We start from the raw sequence: 21,804 nt of genomic DNA, 5'->3' as shown, positions 1-21,804 counted from the left end.
ATCACAATATGAACTATTTTTTTTGTTGAGAAATATCATATCTGACTTCAAGGTTCACACAAGTACACTTACTATTTTGTACATATCTTGCTAACCTTAATACCTATATATATTGGGAATCCCTATGAGGCCAAACAAAACTATGGTCGAGTTTGGAAAACGATGGTGAATATGAAACAAAATAAAAAACAAGGGACAAGGCTTTAGGCAAAATCTGCAAATAGAGCATGAATTCCACAGTAGAAGATGGCTTCCTAGTGTGCAAATGGACTTAAGGAATTATATTTGTTTCCTTTCCTTTTAGCAACTATATTTTCTGTTGATAGATACAAAGTGCAAAGTGGACAAATCCATCTTTAGTTTTCTGTCATACCAGGAAAGGAACCAAATTGCTTGTTTGAACTCCTGTGTCATAAAAAGAAGCAAATGACTCAGCATATCGCAAGCTGTTGTTCATAATCCTCCTAACATGTAACACTTCACAGTAAGGCAATATCAAAGCTCCCTGGGGACATACACCAACCAAATTACACTTTGCTATATAACGAAGCAGCCCAGAGAACAAAACTAAAGAGCATGCGCCAGAATTGAATTGAAAACATCAGGTAAAACACAACAACTGCATTTACATATACATATGAGAACAGCAGTCATACAACGATCATAATCACCAGCCAATCCAAAGAAAACTAGGTTTAACTAGAATTTGTTGGACCCATTTAAATAAGACACGGGAAATCCAACATCGTATCAGGATCATTGTTTGTAGTTTGTAGATATTAACGGGAGAAGGGTAGCACTACTGTTAAGATATGATAAGCTGCTTTCTAAGGGGTCATTAAGGTGCCCACCTTCTCAAGTGCAAGGGTTAACATGCCAGAACTCATGTAGAAGTGATTCTGCCACTCAACAGAACTTCCAGTGGTTGTTGCAGTTCACACAAGTAACAAATGTCGTCATTGGCTCATCAGCAGACCGTGTTTGCAGTTGATAATACGTTGTCTTTCGCTGCCCACAACGTCCACATTTGAACTGATCGGTCGTCGCTTTAGGAGCACCTGCGCGTTCACATTCAAATAATGCCTTTGCTTTGATCTGCTGATTTTCACGTTTCCTCTCATCACTAGCCATCTCCTCTGGTGTCATATTGACTATATTTTCAGGCAACACATGTCCAAGAAGAACCCTTCTCCGAAAATCTGGGTTATTGCTGTCCTTCAAATTGAACATTATAGATCTGTACTTTTGCTTGTGAGTGCCAGTTTGAGAGCCCAACTTTTCAAACAGAACAGACTCCACAGTAACGGCAACACGAAATGGATCACATGCATCAACTTCATCCAAGATATCCCTTATTTCTTGTCTTACACTTTTCATAGTTTCACTTGAAACCTTAGAGAAAGACTCAGCAAGAATTTCCCGGTACTTATCCCTAGCAGGATTGTTACATCTTATGATTGACGACAGCTTTGGAGGGGAAATGGAGTCTGATGATGGTCTTTTAATACCAGACACCTGATTCTCTTCCTTAATTATCTTTCCAACTATTGCAGTTTCACCTGCAGAGATTTTCTCAATTCTCCCTGACTCAGTTCTATCAATTTGCATTTTCTCTGACATTGACACCTTCTCGGCCTTTATTTCTGTCTCACCATTTGATATCTCAACCTTCAGACTTTCATATTCTGAGCCCACCACACTCTTGACAACTCCACCATTTCTTGTTTTCTCAATCTTCATAGATACTACCTTTTCAGACTTCTGTACAACCATCCGTGATTTCTTATCCAGCAAGTTATTCTTCTTCACACTACTTATTGATGCTTCCTCAATAACAACATTCTTCCAGAAGTGTAATACATCAGAAGCCACAGTCCTAATTTTCTCCTCAGAATGTTTGGTGAGATATCGAAGGCGTTTCCCCACCTGAAAAAGGAGAAGAGTAGCATTTATTATGAGTGATGTGGAAAATGATAACCAGACCAGTAAAAGAATAATGTTCTGGTCAGAAGCAGTAAAGATTGTCAGACTAGTGCCTATGAATTTCAACGATAACAACTCCAAATGTAATGTTCCACATAACGTTAGATGTTTCACAGAATCCAGAAGAAACAACAGAGAATACTATTTTGTCAAGCAACGCTAGTATATTTTAATAAATCCTAAGCATTTGAATATGATGCGACACACTTAATGTAAATATTTGTATTGAATAGTCAATAACACTCTAATGTCAATATCAATCTCAAATTTAGTCATCCAGAAAAGTACTAATTCTGAATTAGTGGTCCAAAGAAATTTGCTCCCATGTTATGCTCACTTTGCCTCGAGATAAATTGCCTTCCATTTCCAAGAAGCAGATATTATGCCTCTTAAAGCAACAACTTCAGAAACAGACACAAAGTTAAAATTCATTTAAGTTAAAGCAAGGGGTAGTTGGCATCCTTACAGTGCTTTAAGTAAAATTCATGAACCAAATCAATATCAACTAAGACACAACTCAACTAGACATTTGAGGTGATCACAACGACTGGTCCAGTTACAAAGATGAGAATCAGCAGTATTGTCACATGAGAGTACCTACAAACATCAAGTACATAATTCCTAATATGCATCTTATTGTTGCTTAACAAGTTTATACACAAACACTGAAATGGAAAAAAATTCACAGGACCCTCCTTTTCTTTATATCACTTTCCTTTAAAGAGAGTTGATAAAACAAAACAACAAGATCAGGGGCCAGATGGCAGGTCTCTATCGATGACATCATTAAAATCAATTCTGACGGATCATACTCCTACCATGTTTCTAAGTCCTGGGCCAAGTTCGTTGCCAGAGACAGAATTGGCCCACCACTGTTCCTGGGGGCTGTGCCTGTCTCTGCCAATGAACCACTGCAGGCCGAAGCTGAGGACCTCAAGCTTGCCTTACCCAAAGCTCGAAAGGCCATACTTCTCAAGATAGCAAACAAGGTGAGCTCCGAAGTCCTTACCGAAATTATATTTCAGCGCCAGGTTGTCCCTTGGTGCCTCAAACACACTTTTGGAGATCTGTTCCATTTAATTTCTGGTTTTACCTCTGCCTCTGTGACTCTGCTTTAGGGAAGCCAACCAAGCGACAAATTGGTTGGCAAACCTAGGTAGGGAACAGGGGTTCTCTTCCTTTTGGGTTAACTCTATCCCTTCTTCTTTAACTAGTTTACTATATAGGGATGGAGAGGGTATCGATTATAATACCTAATGTTTTTTGTTTCCCATTTTGAGGGAATGGAATCGCCTTTTTTGATTAAAAAAAGACAAGAGAGTTGCCATGCAAATAGCTCTTTGGCAATAAATTCATGCAATAGCTCTCCAAACATCAACTCACTTCACTCGTAGCTGCCTTACATGGGTAGCTCAAATTTGGACCGAATCCATAATGGAAGTAAATCTTCATTCAATAGGTAGTCAGCAAGACACTACATACAACTCTTGATTAGTATAACCGTGATTGAGATCATGATTTGAAGTTCCATTTTCGGCTTCAATTTCATCTCCATTAGAAAATGAATCATTTTGATTGGTTTCCATTCTGGTTTTGTTATCTCATTTTCAAACTTCTTTTGCTAATAGCCTTCTTAATCATATTTTAAATGCATTACACAAGATCTAATAGCCCATAATCAATGAGGTTGATAATAGATTAGGTACAAGTTTGATTCAAGTCAAACCTAGCTCGAAATCTACAACTCATGTTATTAGGGTTGTTTCGGTTGGATGGTAGTTTAGGGGGCTTTTTCAAATCTGATAGGATAGAAAAAACATTTTGGTGAAATGGCTTGGTTCCAGACAAAATTTCAGATCATGGTTGAGCTACTCGATTCCCTGAGAGGTTGGGAGTTCCAACTCTTCGAAGTGTTAATTTATGATATAGTGGGCACATCATAAGTTCCAATTCATCTCAAAACTCTAGATCCAATTCGCCTTAATACCATATCAGATTGGAGTTCACATATTTACAATGTATCAAATCTGGAGATCTTCTCCATGAACCATAGAAGCAAAGGAAGCGGCAACAATGAGTCACGGCAGATCGCAACTTCACATGGAGGTTTCCTCCCTCTTAACTCTTTCTCTTCTCACATGCCCTTCTCTCTCCTCTTATCTTCTTCTCCCTCTCTCTCTTTCCATTGTAGGCCATGAGAATGTGATGCCAGAGCCAGTGCACACGAGGCTACAATTAAATCCTTGTTATTAGGTACCTAGAGATGGATTTTACTAAAGTTAAGGTGTGAATATATCTTCCTACAAAATAAATGCACCGCACTAATCATAATTAATCAAGGCATGCTAGGCGGCACATAAATTCTTGGTGTTAGGTGTGCAGCAACTTAAGAGGTGGATAGACTAAAGAAAAAGGTATGAATATCTAAACCCGGAAATATATGCAATGCAAAACTCAAAATTTGTTATGATTAATTAAATTCTGTTTTTGTAATTAGAACTTGCGAGAATTTTGTATGCCTTGTGCATGCAATTTTTTAGTTTATTTTTTTTTTCATATCACCACCAGAATTTCAGTCTTCTTGCAGAAACCTCATCTTTTTTTGACATATTTTCAAATTGACACCTACATTTTTCAGGTACCATTGCATGAAGCCATTAACTTTCGGTACAATCTTTTTTTCACTAAACAGCCAACCAAGTGTTCTACCAACTCTTTCCCCTTCTAATCTGATGGAATGTATTTTTTCTAAAATACATAAACAAGGAATCGACATGCAACTGTGATAAAAAGAGGAGATCATTCACAACAATATCAAAATACAGGTAGCTATATGCAAAAAAATAAAAAAATAAAAAAATAAAAAACTGTTTAACTTCCCTATTTTGTGAAACAATTGAGTGACAACTTACATCCTAATAGCATGGATTTCTTCTCGCCAAAGAGTAAAAAAAAATTTACCCATGGTAGCTACTAGAAACTACCAAATTCGATGTCAGAAAGCAATGCCTTGCGTGGATTTGGAAGCGCACAAGCTAATAGTGTTCCAAAAGACAACATTTGAAAGCACACAACCACCAAATCAGAAGGCATTACTACCTGAGTCTCCACCAAATCCTTCGTCGTCACCGGCATCTTCCTCAGCCGCCGCAGCGCATCCACGCATCTCTCGGCCTCCGCCGCGTCCGCCGCCTTTCTCGCCGCCTCGAAGGTCTCCAGGAGCTCCTCCTTTTCCATCTCGATCGAATCAGAGCTCAAAAAACTCGAAAAAAATATGAAAAAAATCGGAAAAATTTATAGAAAAAGAAGAAATAAGAGAATAATAGATCTAAGAAGGGAAATGAGGATAGATCTAGGGGTAAATATAGAGGAGAGAGTGGGCAGAGCTCGGGGTTTAGAGTCGGAAGGACAGAGGAGAGAGAGCGAGAGCGCGGTAAGAGTGAGACTAACACTTGTTCTCGCCTTCTAGGGGTTTCGAACAGATCGTACGGCCATTGCAGTGACACGTGGCCACAGATTAAGTCCCCTAGGCTTAATACGTGGTCTGTAGGACAGTAGGAGGTAGCCCTACGGGCAGTGGCGGTTGACACGTGCGAGGTACGAGGCAGGCGCGTGACCCGGGCAGATTCCAGAATGCTTGGATTGGGAAGCAGATCGTCTGCTAGACCGGTTGCAGGAATTCTGTGCACCGAGTGATTGGCACTCTGTGATTGGCTTCCATACCGTAGTACAGTCATTTCACAATCTTGACTCTTGAGCTAGGCTTCTAGAAGGAATCTAAAATGCTGTTAATGAGCGAAATTCCCGAAGTTGTTAGATTAAGAGTACGATGCACAAAAAACATTAGTTAAGATCAATTTATAATAAATTAATAATTAACTAGAGAGAAATCCTAGCCATCAACAGTTTTTCTAATGTTTTAATTGGAGTTTGTAGAAACCAAAATATTATTTTGCTCTAATTAAATAGAAAATAAATATATAAACTCAGCACAAAAACTATGTGAACTTAATTACCAAAAAATCTTTAGATTAAAAGAATCATGAAGATTCCAAAATTAATAAATATGGATCACATATTACAATAAATAAATTTAAGAGAGAGTGCAAGAGTTTCTTTTTCCTATTCTTCTCGCTCATTGCAGTGTGCCGAGGATAACACAATCTCATATCTCTATCTCTCCCCTCCATAGCCTCTCTAGTTAGGGGTGGAGAGATCATTTTCTTATTCTCTCTGTTCTAATTTAATATTATTAATAGCCTCTCCGGTCTCTAGCAAGGTTCTAGCAAGGTGTAAATTAGAGCTCTGCCTTCTCTCACTCTCCTTTTGCTCCTCTCTTGTTGGAGGTGGTTGTGGAAGGTCAGAGCCGGGAAGGAGGCTGAGCATTTTCTCCACTGTGTTCCTTGGCTAGGCCAAGGTATTTTTTTTACCAAGGCTATGGTTTGCATAGTGCGGAGGGATGGGAGGCCTTTTGTGGCTCCTTTCTTTTGAAATTTGTTCCTAAGAAGGGAGGGGCCTTCCCTCCTCCCCGAACAAGCTTGACGATGGCAATGGTAGTGGGTGTATTCCTTTACTAAGCGATTTACATTTTTTTTTTCATTGTTCTTTTTATTGGTGATAATTGACTCTTCAACCTCAGGAAATTTATAGAGACATGTCTTTGACTTTTGGATTGCAATGAAACCACAAACCACTCTAGGCTACTTGCGCATGTGAGTTTGCTATGGCCAAGCTTCATGTTGGTACTCTTGATGCCCATGGGCTTGATGTTTTGTCCATATTCGTGGTTTTGCTTAATGCAATCAAGTGCGAGATTTGTGTCAAGGAGTTATCACTCTATCTTTTCTCTTTTCTACATCAAGCTCATATTATAATCATTTGAATACTAATGAATTGTGATGCTTATTGATTTTCCTTCTGAAAAAATGAATAGTTGTCCAAAAGAGGAGTCAAATTAAAATTGGTTCATCTTAAGTATTGCCATTTCTATCTTGGTTAAATTAATAAAAATTATAGGTGGCTATTTACAAAATATTAATATAAAAATTATCATGGAATGCACAACTTATTATACTAACGAATATTTCAAAACTAAACCTTATTATCTAAAGAAGTCAATTGACTAGTTTACTTAACAACCTAATTATCTAAGTGGGTTGTGCCACATCTAGAGCAATCATTGACAGTGATTACTATAGAGGGACTAGAGATGTTAAACCTCACTCGAGGAGTGAGATCCCCAAGAGTCAGATTCATATTCATTTATTGATAGCAAATTTTATGTTTTTATTATTTCACTCATGGTAGTATTTATATTTCATATAGCTTGTATATTAATTATGATCATCATGTTATAATAATTATGATATTGGACACCGCACCACATACACATATCATTAGGTAGTCGAATCCCATCTCGACAATGTGCTATTTCTCATTCAACCAAGGGTTAAGGGCATAATGTTTTGTATATACTTACATTATTATCATCTACTCATGCCTAAATTTGTTTTGCTTATGTGACATTTGAGCATTCATATTGCTTTATATAGAGACTAGACACTTAGTAATAGTAAAGAGATAATTGTGAGATAGGGACTATAGCTTTAGTGGTATCAGATGACATATAGTTAGGGTGTCATTTGAGATATATGCTTGTGATTTCATTGTGTGCGCTAATTTTATTATATGTCATGATGATGAAATGGGCGATATAGGCTTACAACCAAGGTCATTGATCTAATTATCATAGATGGTCGATCATATGCAGCGACATTGTTAGACATATGCACAAGAGATATTACACCTAGATGTCTATCTCTCTTTGAAGTATGAGGTTTTGTTTGACCTATAAAGTTAGATAATAATTTGTTACTTTATGTGAGTATATAATATCATGTGATTTATAACTTTGTCTGAACATATTATGCTATGTGATTTATAATACTGTATGAGCATATATTGTTATGATTGTATAGAGTGTATTATATGTGCATTGATGATTTTGATATATGACAAGGTGTGCACTAAGGATTATTAGTAATAAATATCAAATATGATTTAATTATGGTACTTATGAGCATGCATCGTATTTATTCACATGTAATTATATTACTCAAAACTATACTTATTGGGCTGTGTGCTCATCATATTTTGGTGAAACATTTTATAAATATAGGGGAGCTGGTGTTGACATCAAGGAGAAATTATTTTTGTTTTTGAACTAGTTCAATTATAATCTCTACGTGGGTATTGCACATTTGGTTTTTCTTTTAATAGACATGGATCTTCGGATGCTTGTTGTGGTCTATAGTACTATGCATTTTGGACTTATTTTTCTAGATTATTTTAGCAAATTTTAATTTTTTTTAATCTTGTATACTATATAAAAATATTTACCAATATATCACATGATAATCACATGGGTTCCATGCACCCACATGAGTGACTTATGTGTTTTAATTTAGTATCAGAGTTTAGTTTCGCCAAATTATCTAGCAAGTTATTCAAAACATTATCCATATGAGTTGCTGTAGATGACTTAGAGGATATATGTAGCAAAATATAATTAATTCTAGTGATGTCAACATAATAGAGTGATTAATTATATGGCTAGTTTGAGAAATTACATACTTAGTAAACCATTGTGAGAAGTATATAAACCCAAATTAGCTATTAATTAAAACTTTGGATACCTACTAGATATGTGCGCTAAATTTTTTACAATGATGTTAAATTTATAAGACTTTATACTATATGACTGATAAATTGAGTGTTATTCCATCTAAGGAATTTAGTTAAGTGTTAGATATCTATCTTATGCAGCTTTAATATAATAATTAGATGATGTTGTTTATTCGAATTATAATTTTAGTTTATTTTTAAGATTGCCACAAATTCACACTGCTGCGATGTGCTTAATAATGTTGGATAAATCGAGAGAATTTAGCTAGAAATTATACTTTTGAAGGAACTCGGTAACTATTAATTCAAGTTTGTGAGAATTCCTGCTTAGCTAATTGTGCTATAAGTAACTATATCGATCACTCTTTTTTCTTCAAACATTGAAGAGTGGTTGATATAATATTATAATTCTACACATGTTAGCTACTTAGACACTCTAAAGTCCGACCTCCACTTGTATAGCCGAACATCTTCATCGGTAATTATGTAATTGCCGCTAATTATTTATCAATATTTTAAAAAATATCACTAATTATTAGTTGTTTTTACCGTTGTTTGATAAAATATCACGAATTACATCTATACCGGTACTTAGAAAATGTCACTAAATGTTACAGCATATACTGACATTTTGACTAACTGCCGATAAAAGCTATTACCAGCATTCAAAAATACCACTAAAAGTATTGTAGATTCCACTGTTTAAAACAACATATGCCGCTAAATATATTATAAATGTCGACGTTGTCCAACATCGACACGACTTTAAGTGGCATTTTAGTAAATACCGGTGTTGATCTATAGTGATATTTTAGCCACTTTTAGTGGCATTTCGTGACTGCTGGTATAACCTATATTTTCTATAGTGAGAGTTTGTCAATGGCCTGACGCACATCTTCTACCGGAATAAAGCATATTGTCATTCAAGACGACTTAGCTCTAAAAGTACACAGTTAACATAATCAGAGGTGGGAGATGAGTTCGTGTAAGATTCAATCTCAAGTAAGTTACCCCATGAGAGAGGAGCCATAAAAAGAGGGCAAGTGTTCTAAGGGAGGGGAAGAAGGAGAAAAGATCTCCCTGTGCGATGCCATGGCAAAGAGCAATAGTGGAGAAAAAAATAAATAATGACTTTGTTATTGATATTTGCTATAGTTAAGCCGTCACTTTCTCAAAAATAAAATAAACAAACAAATAAGAGGTCCAAGAGACAAAAGCTTAGTTGGTATCGAGGTCATCACGTCCACCACCAACCCCCGAAGTACGTGACTCCACGTAGCAGACGCCGTGCATGCACGCACGCACGGATCCGTCTCTCCTCTTCCCCCTTACATTTATTTATTTTCTATTACGTGCACTGCACCACCTCGCTTTCTACCCGTCCACCCCCACTCCACAGGCCACAGCCAAGAATAAACTCCAAAAATTATATTTCTATATATAAAGAGAAGAAAAAAAAAAAAGGTGGCGACGATGATATCAAGAACTGTGGGGCCCACCCACTATTCTTTCCAAACGCTCTACTTTTTCGAAAACGCACTGGGGTCTGGGGCGAGGGTGGGGTGGGGGGGGGGGGGGCTTCCTTATTTACCAAATCGCCCCTGCACCACCTCCTGCACCGGGTCTGCGGGTTAATCGGATCCGGGTTGCAAATTTGGTGATTGAAAATGCCTTGTTAATACTCTAATAATTAAAGAAAACAAACCCTGTTAGATGCCATTTTCTTTCAATTAGGACCTTGTGATATTGAAAATTATATATTAACTACGTGAGTTATGACCTCTAAAAATAAAATGAGATCTTTTTTTCTTTTCTTTTTCAAATACTATAGTATGAAAATACAGCAGAAATATAACCTGTTGTTTGGCTGCATTTCTTGAATAAGAGGTAGCTAATTGATGAGTAAAGCTCTAATTTACCAAAATAAAACTAGACTTAAAACACCTAATTAAGAAAGAAACCTTTGAAAAATTATTGGTTGTAGATAAAATTATCGGATCCTACTTCTTGCTCCGATAATACCAGCGGATATAACAAGGGCAGTTTTGGAAAAATGAGGAAATACAGAAGAATACCGTATAAGACGTTGAGGGGAGAGAGGAAGAGAATAATTCGCGCTCCTCCACCCGTCTCACGTCTTTCTCTCTCTTCTCTCTTCTCTCTTCTCTCTTTCTCTCTCCCTTCTTCTTCCCGATCTCCGTTGTGGGAATTGGGAAAAAAGAAGGGTAGAACACCAAGAACTCATCCATCTCATTCTCAAAACCCTAGAAGTCTTACCTCTTGTAATCTCGTAGAGTTCCGAACCGACGATCTCAATCTCGCCTTGATCTGATCTCGAATTGGCCGGGAAGCCGTTAGATCTGGTGCCGGAGCTGCCCGTCTGGTTCTTGGTTGGATCTCCTCGCCGTTCTTGGGAGGGTTGGGCTTGATTTGGCGGCGGCTTCACTTCAATTGGTGATTAACAGGTTTGCGACCTTTGTTTGATCCCCAGGTTTTTTTTTTGTTCATGTTTCCTTTCTATGCTTGTTTCTTTGGTCGTTTAAGTCGTAATTTTGATGGGGCGTTGATTTGTTGGAGGAATAAGGGTGGCTTGTTTAGATTAGAGTTTGAAGTGACGCTTATCATGCGCAAACCTTAGTCTCTTATGCCCATTCCGTAGCGCGCTGATCAAGCTGTTTAGGTTAATTCTTCTTTGCTCTATTTGTGAATTTTTTAATCCTTGTAACTTGTTATTTCTATGGAAGGTGTAATTTTAATGAAAGAGATTTGCTGTGTTTAGATTAGTTACATACTCTGCAGTAAAATGTTTGTTAGTTCACAATGCTTATCAGGAAAGCTCTTTGCTCGTTGAAACATTGTGACGTTATATTTGAGTAATATGAAGGGTCGAGGATTTTTCTCATGGTATAAATTTGAGTCTACAGTAAGTTTGAAAACATGCTTGTGAGATTATAATAGATGGTTTATATATTTATTGAAATTTATGGTGGCAGGAGTTCATCAGTGGGCTCGGCTTCTGGTTATTTTCACTGAGACCACTGTGTTCAAGCTATAAGATGTCATGAACCATGGCATGAAATAATGACGTTTTGCTGGTTGTCTTGTTCTGCTGAAATATTATGGCATCTTAGATGGGTTTAGTTTGTTGAATAGGAAAATGGGGTATTTTCTGTCCAATTTTTCTTGGTCAAAACCAGAAAGGCAAGGGGTTTTATCTGGAAGCTATGTGGAGGAGCCATCAGGTGCCTAACTTCTGTCTTCAGATACATGGACTAGAGGGATATATATGACTTCCGGCGAGCCCTTGCTCTTGTCACCATCCTACCTTGCAGAGTCATCAAAAGCAGAGGCACCACAAGTCTCAAAATTAGGTTCTTTTGGCTGTCTTTGCTCTTCCACTTCGTTCTCTTCTTCTACATATGAGGACTGTGAGAGTCGTTCTTCGAGCATATTGGATGGAAGAGAAGCCGTCTCTTTTAGTGATAAGAATGTCTTGCCAAGACATCGAAGGGCCTCTCTTTTGAGCCAGACAACATGTGAGTTCCAGTCTGCAGATACTCAGTTTTTTCAGCGTTTTTCAGTGGAATGCCCTCAAAGAGAAGGAAATGAACCTGCATCTTGGGGTATGATGGAACTACAACACTTCCCATCATCCCTAGGAATTTCCATGTTGTCTGCTGAGAAGGAAAGACCAAACAAATCTCAGCAGGTCCGACATAAGAGTGCTCAGTTTGAAGACCCATTTTCTTCTGAGTGCGATCCGAGAGTTATATATGTTAATGATCCAAGGAGGACGAATAGTAAATATGAGTTCACAGGGAATGAGATTCGAACTAGCAAGTATACCTTGATAACTTTTCTCCCAAAAAATCTATTCATCCAGTTTCACCGACTAGCTTATTTGTATTTCCTGGCTATTGCTGCTCTGAATCAGCTTCCTCCTCTAGCTGTATTTGGCAGAACAGTCTCTCTTTTTCCTCTCCTCTTTGTGCTGTTCGTGACTGCTATCAAAGATGGCTATGAAGACTGGCGGCGACACAGATCGGATAGAAAAGAAAACAACCGAGAGGCACTTGTTCTTCAGTTCGGTGAATTCCGAATGAAGAAATGGAAAATGATTTGTGCTGGAGAGGTCGTAAAAGTTCATTCTGATGAAACTATTCCCTGTGACATGGTCCTGTTAGGGACCAGCGATCCAAATGGAATAGCATATATCCAAACAATGAATTTAGATGGTGAGTCAAATCTAAAGACAAGATATGCTCGGCAGGAAACTGTTCTTATGGCTTCCGAAGGTTCATTTACAGGGTTGATTAGATGTGAGCAGCCAAACAGGAACATTTATGAGTTTACAGCCAATATGGAGTTCAATGAGCACAGGATTCCACTCGGTCAGTCAAACATTATTTTACGTGGCTGTCAGCTTAAGAACATAGATTGGATTATTGGAGTTGTAGTCTATGCTGGACAGGAAACAAAAGCAATGTTGAACAGTACAGCATCACAATCCAAAAGAAGCAGGTTGGAAAGCTACATGAACCGAGAGACCCTTTGGTTATCAGTTTTTCTCTTTGTTATGTGTGCAGTTGTGGCTACTGGAATGGGGATATGGCTTATAGATCACAAAGATCAGCTTGATGTTCTGCCATACTACAGGAGAAGGTATTTTGGAGGTCAAGAAACTGGAGAAGATTACAAATTTTATGGTATTCCTATGGAGATATTTTTCTCATTTTTAAGCTCTGTCATAATCTTCCAAATAATGATACCTATATCACTGTACATCACAATGGAGCTAGTTCGGTTGGGGCAGTCATACTTCATGATTGAGGATAGATGGATGTATGATAGTAGCTCAGGCTCAAGATTCCAGTGCAGATCATTGAATATTAATGAGGACTTAGGTCAGATACGTTATGTATTTTCAGATAAGACGGGTACACTGACTGAAAACAAGATGGAATTCCAGAGGGCCAGTGTTTATGGGAAGGATTATGGAAACTCCTTACATGTCGCTAGTGACACATTGCAAGAAATAAGTGATGCAGGCAAGGTTATATGTTCCATGTTTATCTCATCCATATTCTCCTTTGAATTGTTATGTACTTATGTTTCAATTTTAGGCCTTACTACTTAATTTGGATTACTGGAATATAGATAGCAATTCGATATTTTGGTTGTCTGATATTAACATTACCCTAGTACATCACCCTTGCTCCATATGATATGTGGATTTTGGTTTCTTCTATCATTTATTAAATCCAAACTTGACTGATGGAGAGTAAAAAAAAGTATAATATAGCTGCTAGACAATTGGAGCACAAGACTCTGATTGTTGTTGATTGACTGAGAATTAGTAAATCTTTCATTTATCATGCTTGAAGTTTTGATGATGAATCACAATATGGGTATATGCTATAATCTAGTATGATCTTGATATCTATCCTCTAGTTGCTGCCGAATTGATTTAGTTATTATGGATTTTATCATTCTATCTTAACATTTGACAGATGATTCACCTTCAAAGACCTCTCTATTGTGCTTCTTCCTGCATTATTTCTGATTTTTGTCTGGTTTTGATCCTATGACATGTAGTATGGGTCAAATGGATTTTTTGGTGATGACAATATAGTTTGGCATAAGTATGGTTCGATAATATCAGGTCTTATGATCCAATTCATGGTATATACGGTCCTTACAAGTTGCCTCAAACTCTTAGGCATAGATATGTTTCCAAATGCTTTGTCATCTTTCTCTAAGGTCTGCATTCCTTTTAAGCTGGTTTAGTAAACCAGAGATGGTAAGTCGATGTGAAATCCTGTAGCTGTCCTTAAGGAAAACCTGGCCGCCACTAGTACTTCTGAATGTTTACTACCTATTAGCTAGACTTACTAGTTACTCACTATGCATGGTCAACATAATGCTGTAAGAATTTACTATTGGTTCCTATATGCTTCATCAAATTGTTGCACATTTTCCCAGCATTACATCCTGGACTTGATCCAAGGTAATATCTGAGAAATTTTTATATATTTTGGCACATGGACATTGACAGGTAGAGAAGAGTCTTAAGTTCATATATTTTTTTATCATTTGTATCGCTATAAAGAGACATCCTTTGTCTTATCAAGATTTTAGAAAGAAAACCTGCAAGGGTGCATTTTCTTCATGCGGACAGAGGTAAAGTTATATACCATGTTGTTGTATCTCTTTGCTTTGAACTCCAAAGGATGAGTGCAACAGATATTTCTCATTACAGAATAATTTTCATCGATCTTCTCTTATTTGCAATATATCTTAGCATGACAAAAGTACAAGAATATTGTACCTCGAATTTTTTATATATATCCATTGCATCACTTTATTCCTTAACTATTAGAGCTTTCATCTTATTTATCCTCAAATTTGCACTTCTGATATTGTGGTGCTTGTTGTTTCCTGAATGGTGCAACAACTGAGTTATTAAGTGAGGTTAAGTCTCATTGTTTGATTTGCCATGCAGAATCATTGGGAGGACAGAATAGGAAGCTGAAGTCAGAAATAAATGTTGATTTGAATCTTAAGGCACTGTTGCGTAAAGGTTTAGTTGATAAGGAAAGACTTGCTGCCCATGAATTCTTTCTTACTTTGGCAGCCTGCAACACTGTCATTCCAATGATGACAACAAGTTCTGCAAGCTCAGCCCAAGATCATGAAACAGAAGCAATAAATTACCAAGGTGAGTCTCCTGATGAGCAAGCTTTAGTAACTGCAGCTTCTGCTTATGGATATACTCTCATTGAGCGGACAACTGGTCACATTCTTGTGGATATTAACGGGGAGAAGACAAGGTAGGTTTTTTGTTTTGTAAAACTTGTCTATTTGTTGATTCGTTCATATATATCCTGCCATTTTATGGCATCAAACAGATTTCAAATTCACGAGTTGTTAATGTCAGAAATGAAGCATCAATTTTTCATGACTAAACAATTTTACTGTAAAATCAGGTTACATGTTCTTGGTCTCCATGAATTTGATAGTGTGAGGAAAAGAATGTCAGTGGTCATAAAGTTCCCTGACAATGCTGTGAAGGTTCTTGTTAAGGGTGCCGACAGTTCAATGCTTAGTATTCTGGAAGGGCATAGTGAGGATAAACTTGGCAATTCAGTGCCTGCAAAAATAAGACATGCAACAGAGAATCATTTGACAAGTTATTCATCTACGGGCTTACGAACATTGGTAATTGCTTCAAGGGATCTAAATGATACAGAATTTTCTGAGTGGCAAGAGAAGTATGAAGAAGCCAGCACGTCGCTTATTGATAGATCAGCGAAGCTTCGTCAGGCAGCATCTCTTATTGAGTGCAATCTGAATCTTCTCGGGGCTACTGCTATTGAAGACAAATTACAGGATGGTGTTCCTGAAGCCATCGAATCCCTTCGGCAAGCAGGAATCAAGGTTTGGGTTCTCACGGGAGATAAGCAAGAGACTGCCATATCAATAGGTCTCTCTTGTCGACTTCTGACCCAATGTATGCACCAGGTTATAATAAATGGTACCTCAGAGGGTGAGTGCAGACGACTTTTAGTTGATGCTAAAGCCAGATACGGGATAAAGTCTGCAGAAAACAGAACTGAGTCTATGATTGTGAACAAAGGCACCTATGAGTTTCCTGATGCTCCAAAATTAACGACTTCCGATGTTCTAGTGCCTGAGAATGGATCAGACGCCCCTACATTTTCTGGAGCTGCCAATGACATGTCTGAATTCTGCAGAGAGGAAGTGTCAGTTTCTGATACCCCCTTAGCACTCATAATTGATGGGAACAGCCTTGTGTACATTTTAGAGAAAGATCTTGAGTCAGAGGTTTGGCATTTAATTCGTAGTAATTTTCAGTAATTTTGTTTTTCAAAGATGTTGAACTCTTTGCTAGTCTGGCTTCATAGCCTAACACTGATGATGCATGGTTGCAATTTTCATTTGAATAGGGCATTCTGCTTCTCCTATTCGATATTAGAACAACAAGTGCTTCATACTGATATGGCTTTATAGTTTTATATATTGTATTTACTGTTTTGCAGCTATTTGATTTGGCAACATCCTGTGAAGTTGTTCTGTGTTGTCGTGTTGCTCCTCTGCAAAAAGCTGGAATAGTTGATTTAATCAAAAGCAGGACAAATGACATGACCCTGGCGATTGGTGATGGTGAGATCATACTTTCTTAATTCTTCACCTAAATAGTCTATGGTTTCAATTCTCACATCCTATGGGTTCATTTAAGATTTTCTATGCTGTTATTACTTATTACATCCATCTTGACTCCGAATGATCAATTTTTTTCTCTTTTGTCATGCAGAAGAGCACATATAAGCCTGACAATATTGTCTTATCTCCTTAATTGAACTGAATATGAATTTGTTCTTTTTTCTTTTGATTGATTTCTTGCAGGAGCAAATGATGTTTCAATGATCCAAATGGCAGATGTTGGTGTAGGGATATGTGGTCAGGAAGGTCGTCAAGCAGTGATGGCATCAGATTTTGCTATGGGGCAGTTCCGTTTTTTGAAGAGATTACTTCTTGTACATGGCCACTGGAATTATCAGCGCGTTGGGTACTTGGTTTTGTACAACTTCTACCGGAATGCTGTTTTCGTACTAATGCTCTTCTGGTATGCAAGTCGAGCTAACCATCTATACCATCCTGATTTTTATTTGATCACCATCTTAAATATATATATATATATATATATATATATATATATATTAGAAACAAATTGAAGAACCAAACATATAATTATCTCTATGACATAAATGTGCAGGTACATATTGTACACAGGATTTTCTGCAACTTCTGCTTTGACAGATTGGAGTAGTGTTTTTTATTCTGTCATATATACATCAGTACCCACAATAGTGGTTGGTATTCTTGACAAGGACTTGAGTCATAAGACACTCCTCTATTATCCAAAACTTTATGAATCAGGTCACAGACATGAGAGCTATAATCTACAACTCTTCTGGATAATGATGGTGGATACCTTGTGGCAGAGTCTTGTTCTCTTTTATGTTCCTTTCTTCACGTATAGAAACAGTTCAATTGACATATGGAGTATGGGAAATCTGTGGACCATTGCGGTAGTTATACTTGTCAATGTTCACTTGGCAATGGACATTCGGCGATGGGTATTTATTACGCATGTTGCAATATGGGGGTCTATAATTATCACATTCTTGTGCATGGTGCTGATAGATTCCATTCCGAATTTCCCAAACTATGGGTAAGTTATAATTGATCTTATACCTTTCTTGCGTATATGTTTATATGTCTGACAAACAAATTTACTAATCAGCACATTCTTATGACCTGTGGCAGGACAATATACAATTTCGCCAGTTCAAGGACTTATTGGATGAATATTTTTCTTATAACAATTTTAGCATTACTTCCTCGATTTCTTTGCAAATTGATCCATCAGATCTTTTGGCCTTCTGATATTCAAATAGCTAGGGAAGCTGAAATACTGAGAAAGCAGCCAAAGCAGTTGGGATTGAATCCTAAAAATGATATCAGCTAACAAATATGATGTTATCAGTTTAATTCTTTTGATGGGCTTAAAATGGGAGATTCTTCATTTTTGAGCTCGTCTCCATCAAATTCATGGTAAGCGTGTTTCGTCCATTTTTCTTACTCATATTATTGCATTATTTTTTTGTTATCTCCTGTCAATAGTCAAATATGATTTGCCATGTTTTCGTTTTTTTGCTTCTTATCTCAACTGGACAAGGTAAATTTTGAGAATTATCATGTGTTATGATCAAACAGAGAGATTGTAAGATGTTGGCCAGAATCCACATAACTACATATGTGATATTTCTTTCCCTTTAATTTTATCTTTTTATTTTGTGTAGGAGTTGTTGGATTCACAGTTTTCCGTTGACCATTCCCAATGCATTCGAGCAACCAAATCATAATTGAAAGATTGTAGGATAACTTAACAGGATAGTTAGTGATTTTCTTCTAATTTTGCCTTAGAATACACATGAGAATTTGACAAATTTTAGGACCTGACATTATTGAAATTGCTGGATGAGTTGCATTTAATAAGATATCCATGCCCGAGGGGGTTCTTTATATCGATATAGCAATGTGAAGTTTCTTTCTTTGCCTGCAATCAATTCACTGATGGGTTATTGATCATCATCTATCATATATATTAACCTCTTTTGGGAAAAAAAAACAAGTAATTCACAGAAAACAGTAAAGGAAAATATCTTGCTCTTATTTTTTGTCTTATACTTTTCTCTCTTTCATGATATAACAAAAAGGAAGTATATTATACCCCTATCTCATCCAATGACCTTTAAGGCAAGGATATTAGTAGAAATATCTACACCAATTTGCATATCGCCTAGATCTTTGCAATTTATATTTTTGCTCTGTTTAATCATGGGTCCATCGGAAGTCACCTCTGGGTGATCTAAATTGTCTATTATCTAACCATTGACAATTTGATATGTTAGGTGATCTACTGGCTGTTTAGATGATTTATGTATGCAGAAGTCTGTCATTTCTGTTAATATGATGAAACCAAGTAAAGAAAATAAAAATAAAAATGGGGGAGGGGTGTCTGATGTCTAGAGCAACATGAACCTAGAGATTATCTTTTTGGCCCTGAATTACAGCTGCATTGTCTCAAAGTATCTTTTAGTCTTTTACACATCTACATGACAATCCACATGCCCCTATCAATCTCATACATTCAAATTGAATCTGATTTATGATTTGACTAGAAGATTTAATTGCTACATGTGTCCAAGCAGGAGAGGAAAGAATAAATGGTGTCTTGGAGGTTGAAGAAACACAGCACTCAATTCACAGGATGGAAGGTTTCCAGGAATACCTACAGGATATTTAGGATTGCGATTGCTGTAAAGATGGTGTAATCACATGATACTGTACAGATAAAAACAAATTTGTGAACACGGATGGAAAGCTTGAAGAAATAGGCAGTAAACTACCTAGGTGTGAGGATATTTCTACGTCAATATTTTCCCCCTTATTCTTTTTCAATCTTTTGTATATGCAAATTTTATTTAAGAAATTGAGCTTTAGTTTCTTAAGCTTTATACGGTTCTGGTAGAATGAAAAATTTCAAGCTTCGGAAACTCCGAAAGCAAAGGAATGTTATACTGTTATACATCTGTGCGGTAGTATGGCAGTCAAGACACCATACTGTTTTCTTATTATTATAGTGAAAGAGCAGTGAAGACTGATATATTATTTGAGCTCTTATCATTGAATTCACTGCAGAACCAAGTGTATTTGGTGGATGAAGTGCAGGAATCTATGCTGTTATAGCTTCTAGCTGCAGTAACATCGCAAAATTCTCTTTGGATTGGTTCTGAAACTGATCGGATCTGAGCCACTGGGTAAGTAAAATCTGTTTAATTGTCTAGAATCGTGACATGGCTACCACTTACTACATATCAATCTTGGTAGTTTCTCTTTCACCTTACAATCATCTCTCTATCGACCTACATAATGATACCACTTCTATACTGCTTGTATTTGTAGAATGTTTAAAAGTGTATGGATGGGTAAGCCATTTTTCTTATTGAATAATATGATAAATCATGTTGTGGATTGGATCTACAGCTCCATGCACCATTTCATTCATTTATACATGTAGAGCATCAGACAGTAGCAATCACGTCAAACTTAGTCTCTCTTGTGTTCTGTTTAGCTTTAGGCATTGCAAATTGACAGTTTGGTGATAGAAATGGACATTAAAAGCAATTTGCCACAGGATTTGCTATCATAGTTCCTTGTATTTACTGCATCTATCCTTAAGAAAACTCTGCTGCTGCATCCAGCCCCAGGGTCTTGATACATTAAAAACATACAGGCCAAAAATATCTACATTATATCCGACTCATATCATTCAGATAATTTCAATTTGCTATTATGGACCCTAATGGGATAAGCAAGCTTAGATAGTTACAATAGGCATAGCTCATAAATAATGTGATCGTGCTAGGAGTATTCAAGGGATTCGTCTTTTCTCTTTTTTTTTCTTGAGAGAGAAATATAATCTTAATTGTATGAGTAATCCTGAATGTTGTTTTTAACTGCGTATACATCATTACGTCCCCATTTCTCTCGAGAAAAGAGCCAGGTGATCAAGAGTTATAGCTCTTTGCGATAACAGTTTATGGTGGTTTAATTGAGACATCAAAAGTTCTCAATATTTCTTTCTTTTTCTTTTTATAAAAAAAAAAAAGAAAGCCTTTGGTTGACAACAATTACAATAGGTTTCCATGGGGTAAGTACGGGCCTCTCCAATGCATTGGAAAGAATGTACCCAACGGTCCCAACCCCATAGGACTACCATGCTATGCAACTTACAACCAATCGAGACCCTTGGTTTTATGTATTTGTATCTCGATTATTATGCAGGGAAGAATGAATGGCCCGGAGATGGTAGAGAGCGCTGCCTCTGGATGCCAAGGCAGTGGTACAAAGAGATAATCGACGAGGAAGGTTCTGTACACCCCCTAGGCTAGCATAGTAAACTATTTAGGGCATTGCTGGCATCGCTAATCTCCGTGACAAATCTCAATTGTTCACCTTGAAAATAATAAAAGGAAATGAGCCTTTTAAAATAATAATAATAATAAAGAAGTAAATGAGTGTTAAGTACGTGGATCTCAATTTTAACAATAGGAGCAAATATATAAGGCCTTGTTTGCTTTAAGTTCATGAACTCCCCTAAGCTAGTTCAGAGATCTCTAATCTGGTTTAGTAATCAAACAACATCTTTTTATCTTTTTTATATAGAAAGGAGACCAACTAATCAAGTTTTAAGACTTAGCATCAAACCAAGCAAGGCCTAATTTCTTAGTCCCTGTTCAAGAATAGTCTTATTCTAAAATAAGTATTTTTAATAATTATATTTAATTCGACACAAAGTTAATATTAAAATATTAAATAATAATACATTTGTACCGAAAATTAATAATATTTTATACCAAATGATAAAAATAACTTTAATTTGGATATAAGGTAGTAGTAATATTTTTTTTCTAAAATTATAATATTTTTTATTATAAATATAAGCTTAAAATACTTCATCTATCTGTATTAAGAAAATAATTCCCA

General features: G+C 36.7%; 2 protein-coding genes across 2 annotated transcripts; one reads left to right on the top strand and one right to left on the bottom strand.

Moving 5' to 3' along the window:
- Positions 1-606: 606 nt before the first annotated feature.
- On the bottom strand, positions 607-5,418 carry LOC140791415 (transcription elongation factor TFIIS). Its single transcript, XM_073141975.1, has 2 exons — positions 5,083-5,418; positions 607-1,926 (listed from the first exon to the last, which is right to left on the bottom strand). The coding sequence occupies exons 1-2, from the start codon at positions 5,218-5,220 to the stop codon at positions 907-909; spliced, it is 1,158 nt and encodes a 385-aa protein (XP_072998076.1). The 5' UTR covers positions 5,221-5,418; the 3' UTR covers positions 607-906.
- A 5,372-nt stretch (positions 5,419-10,790) lies between these two features.
- Positions 10,791-19,936, top strand: LOC140790841 (phospholipid-transporting ATPase 1-like). The gene is made up of 9 exons (XM_073141132.1): positions 10,791-11,132; positions 11,661-13,715; positions 15,170-15,497; positions 15,654-16,512; positions 16,728-16,851; positions 17,095-17,314; positions 17,465-17,923; positions 18,019-18,306; positions 19,467-19,936. Exons 2-8 carry the CDS (start codon positions 11,954-11,956, stop codon positions 18,218-18,220), a joined length of 3,954 nt encoding a protein of 1,317 aa, XP_072997233.1. The 5' UTR covers positions 10,791-11,132; positions 11,661-11,953; the 3' UTR covers positions 18,221-18,306; positions 19,467-19,936.
- Positions 19,937-21,804: the final 1,868 nt, after the last annotated feature.

This window comes from Typha latifolia, chromosome 6 (genome assembly GCF_019914945.1).
Source record: "Typha latifolia isolate L0001 chromosome 6, TyphaL0001v2, whole genome shotgun sequence".
NCBI lineage: Eukaryota > Viridiplantae > Streptophyta > Magnoliopsida > Poales > Typhaceae > Typha > Typha latifolia.
The sequence above is the reverse complement of the archived record's forward strand: the minus strand, read 5'-3'. Positions and strand labels throughout refer to the sequence as shown.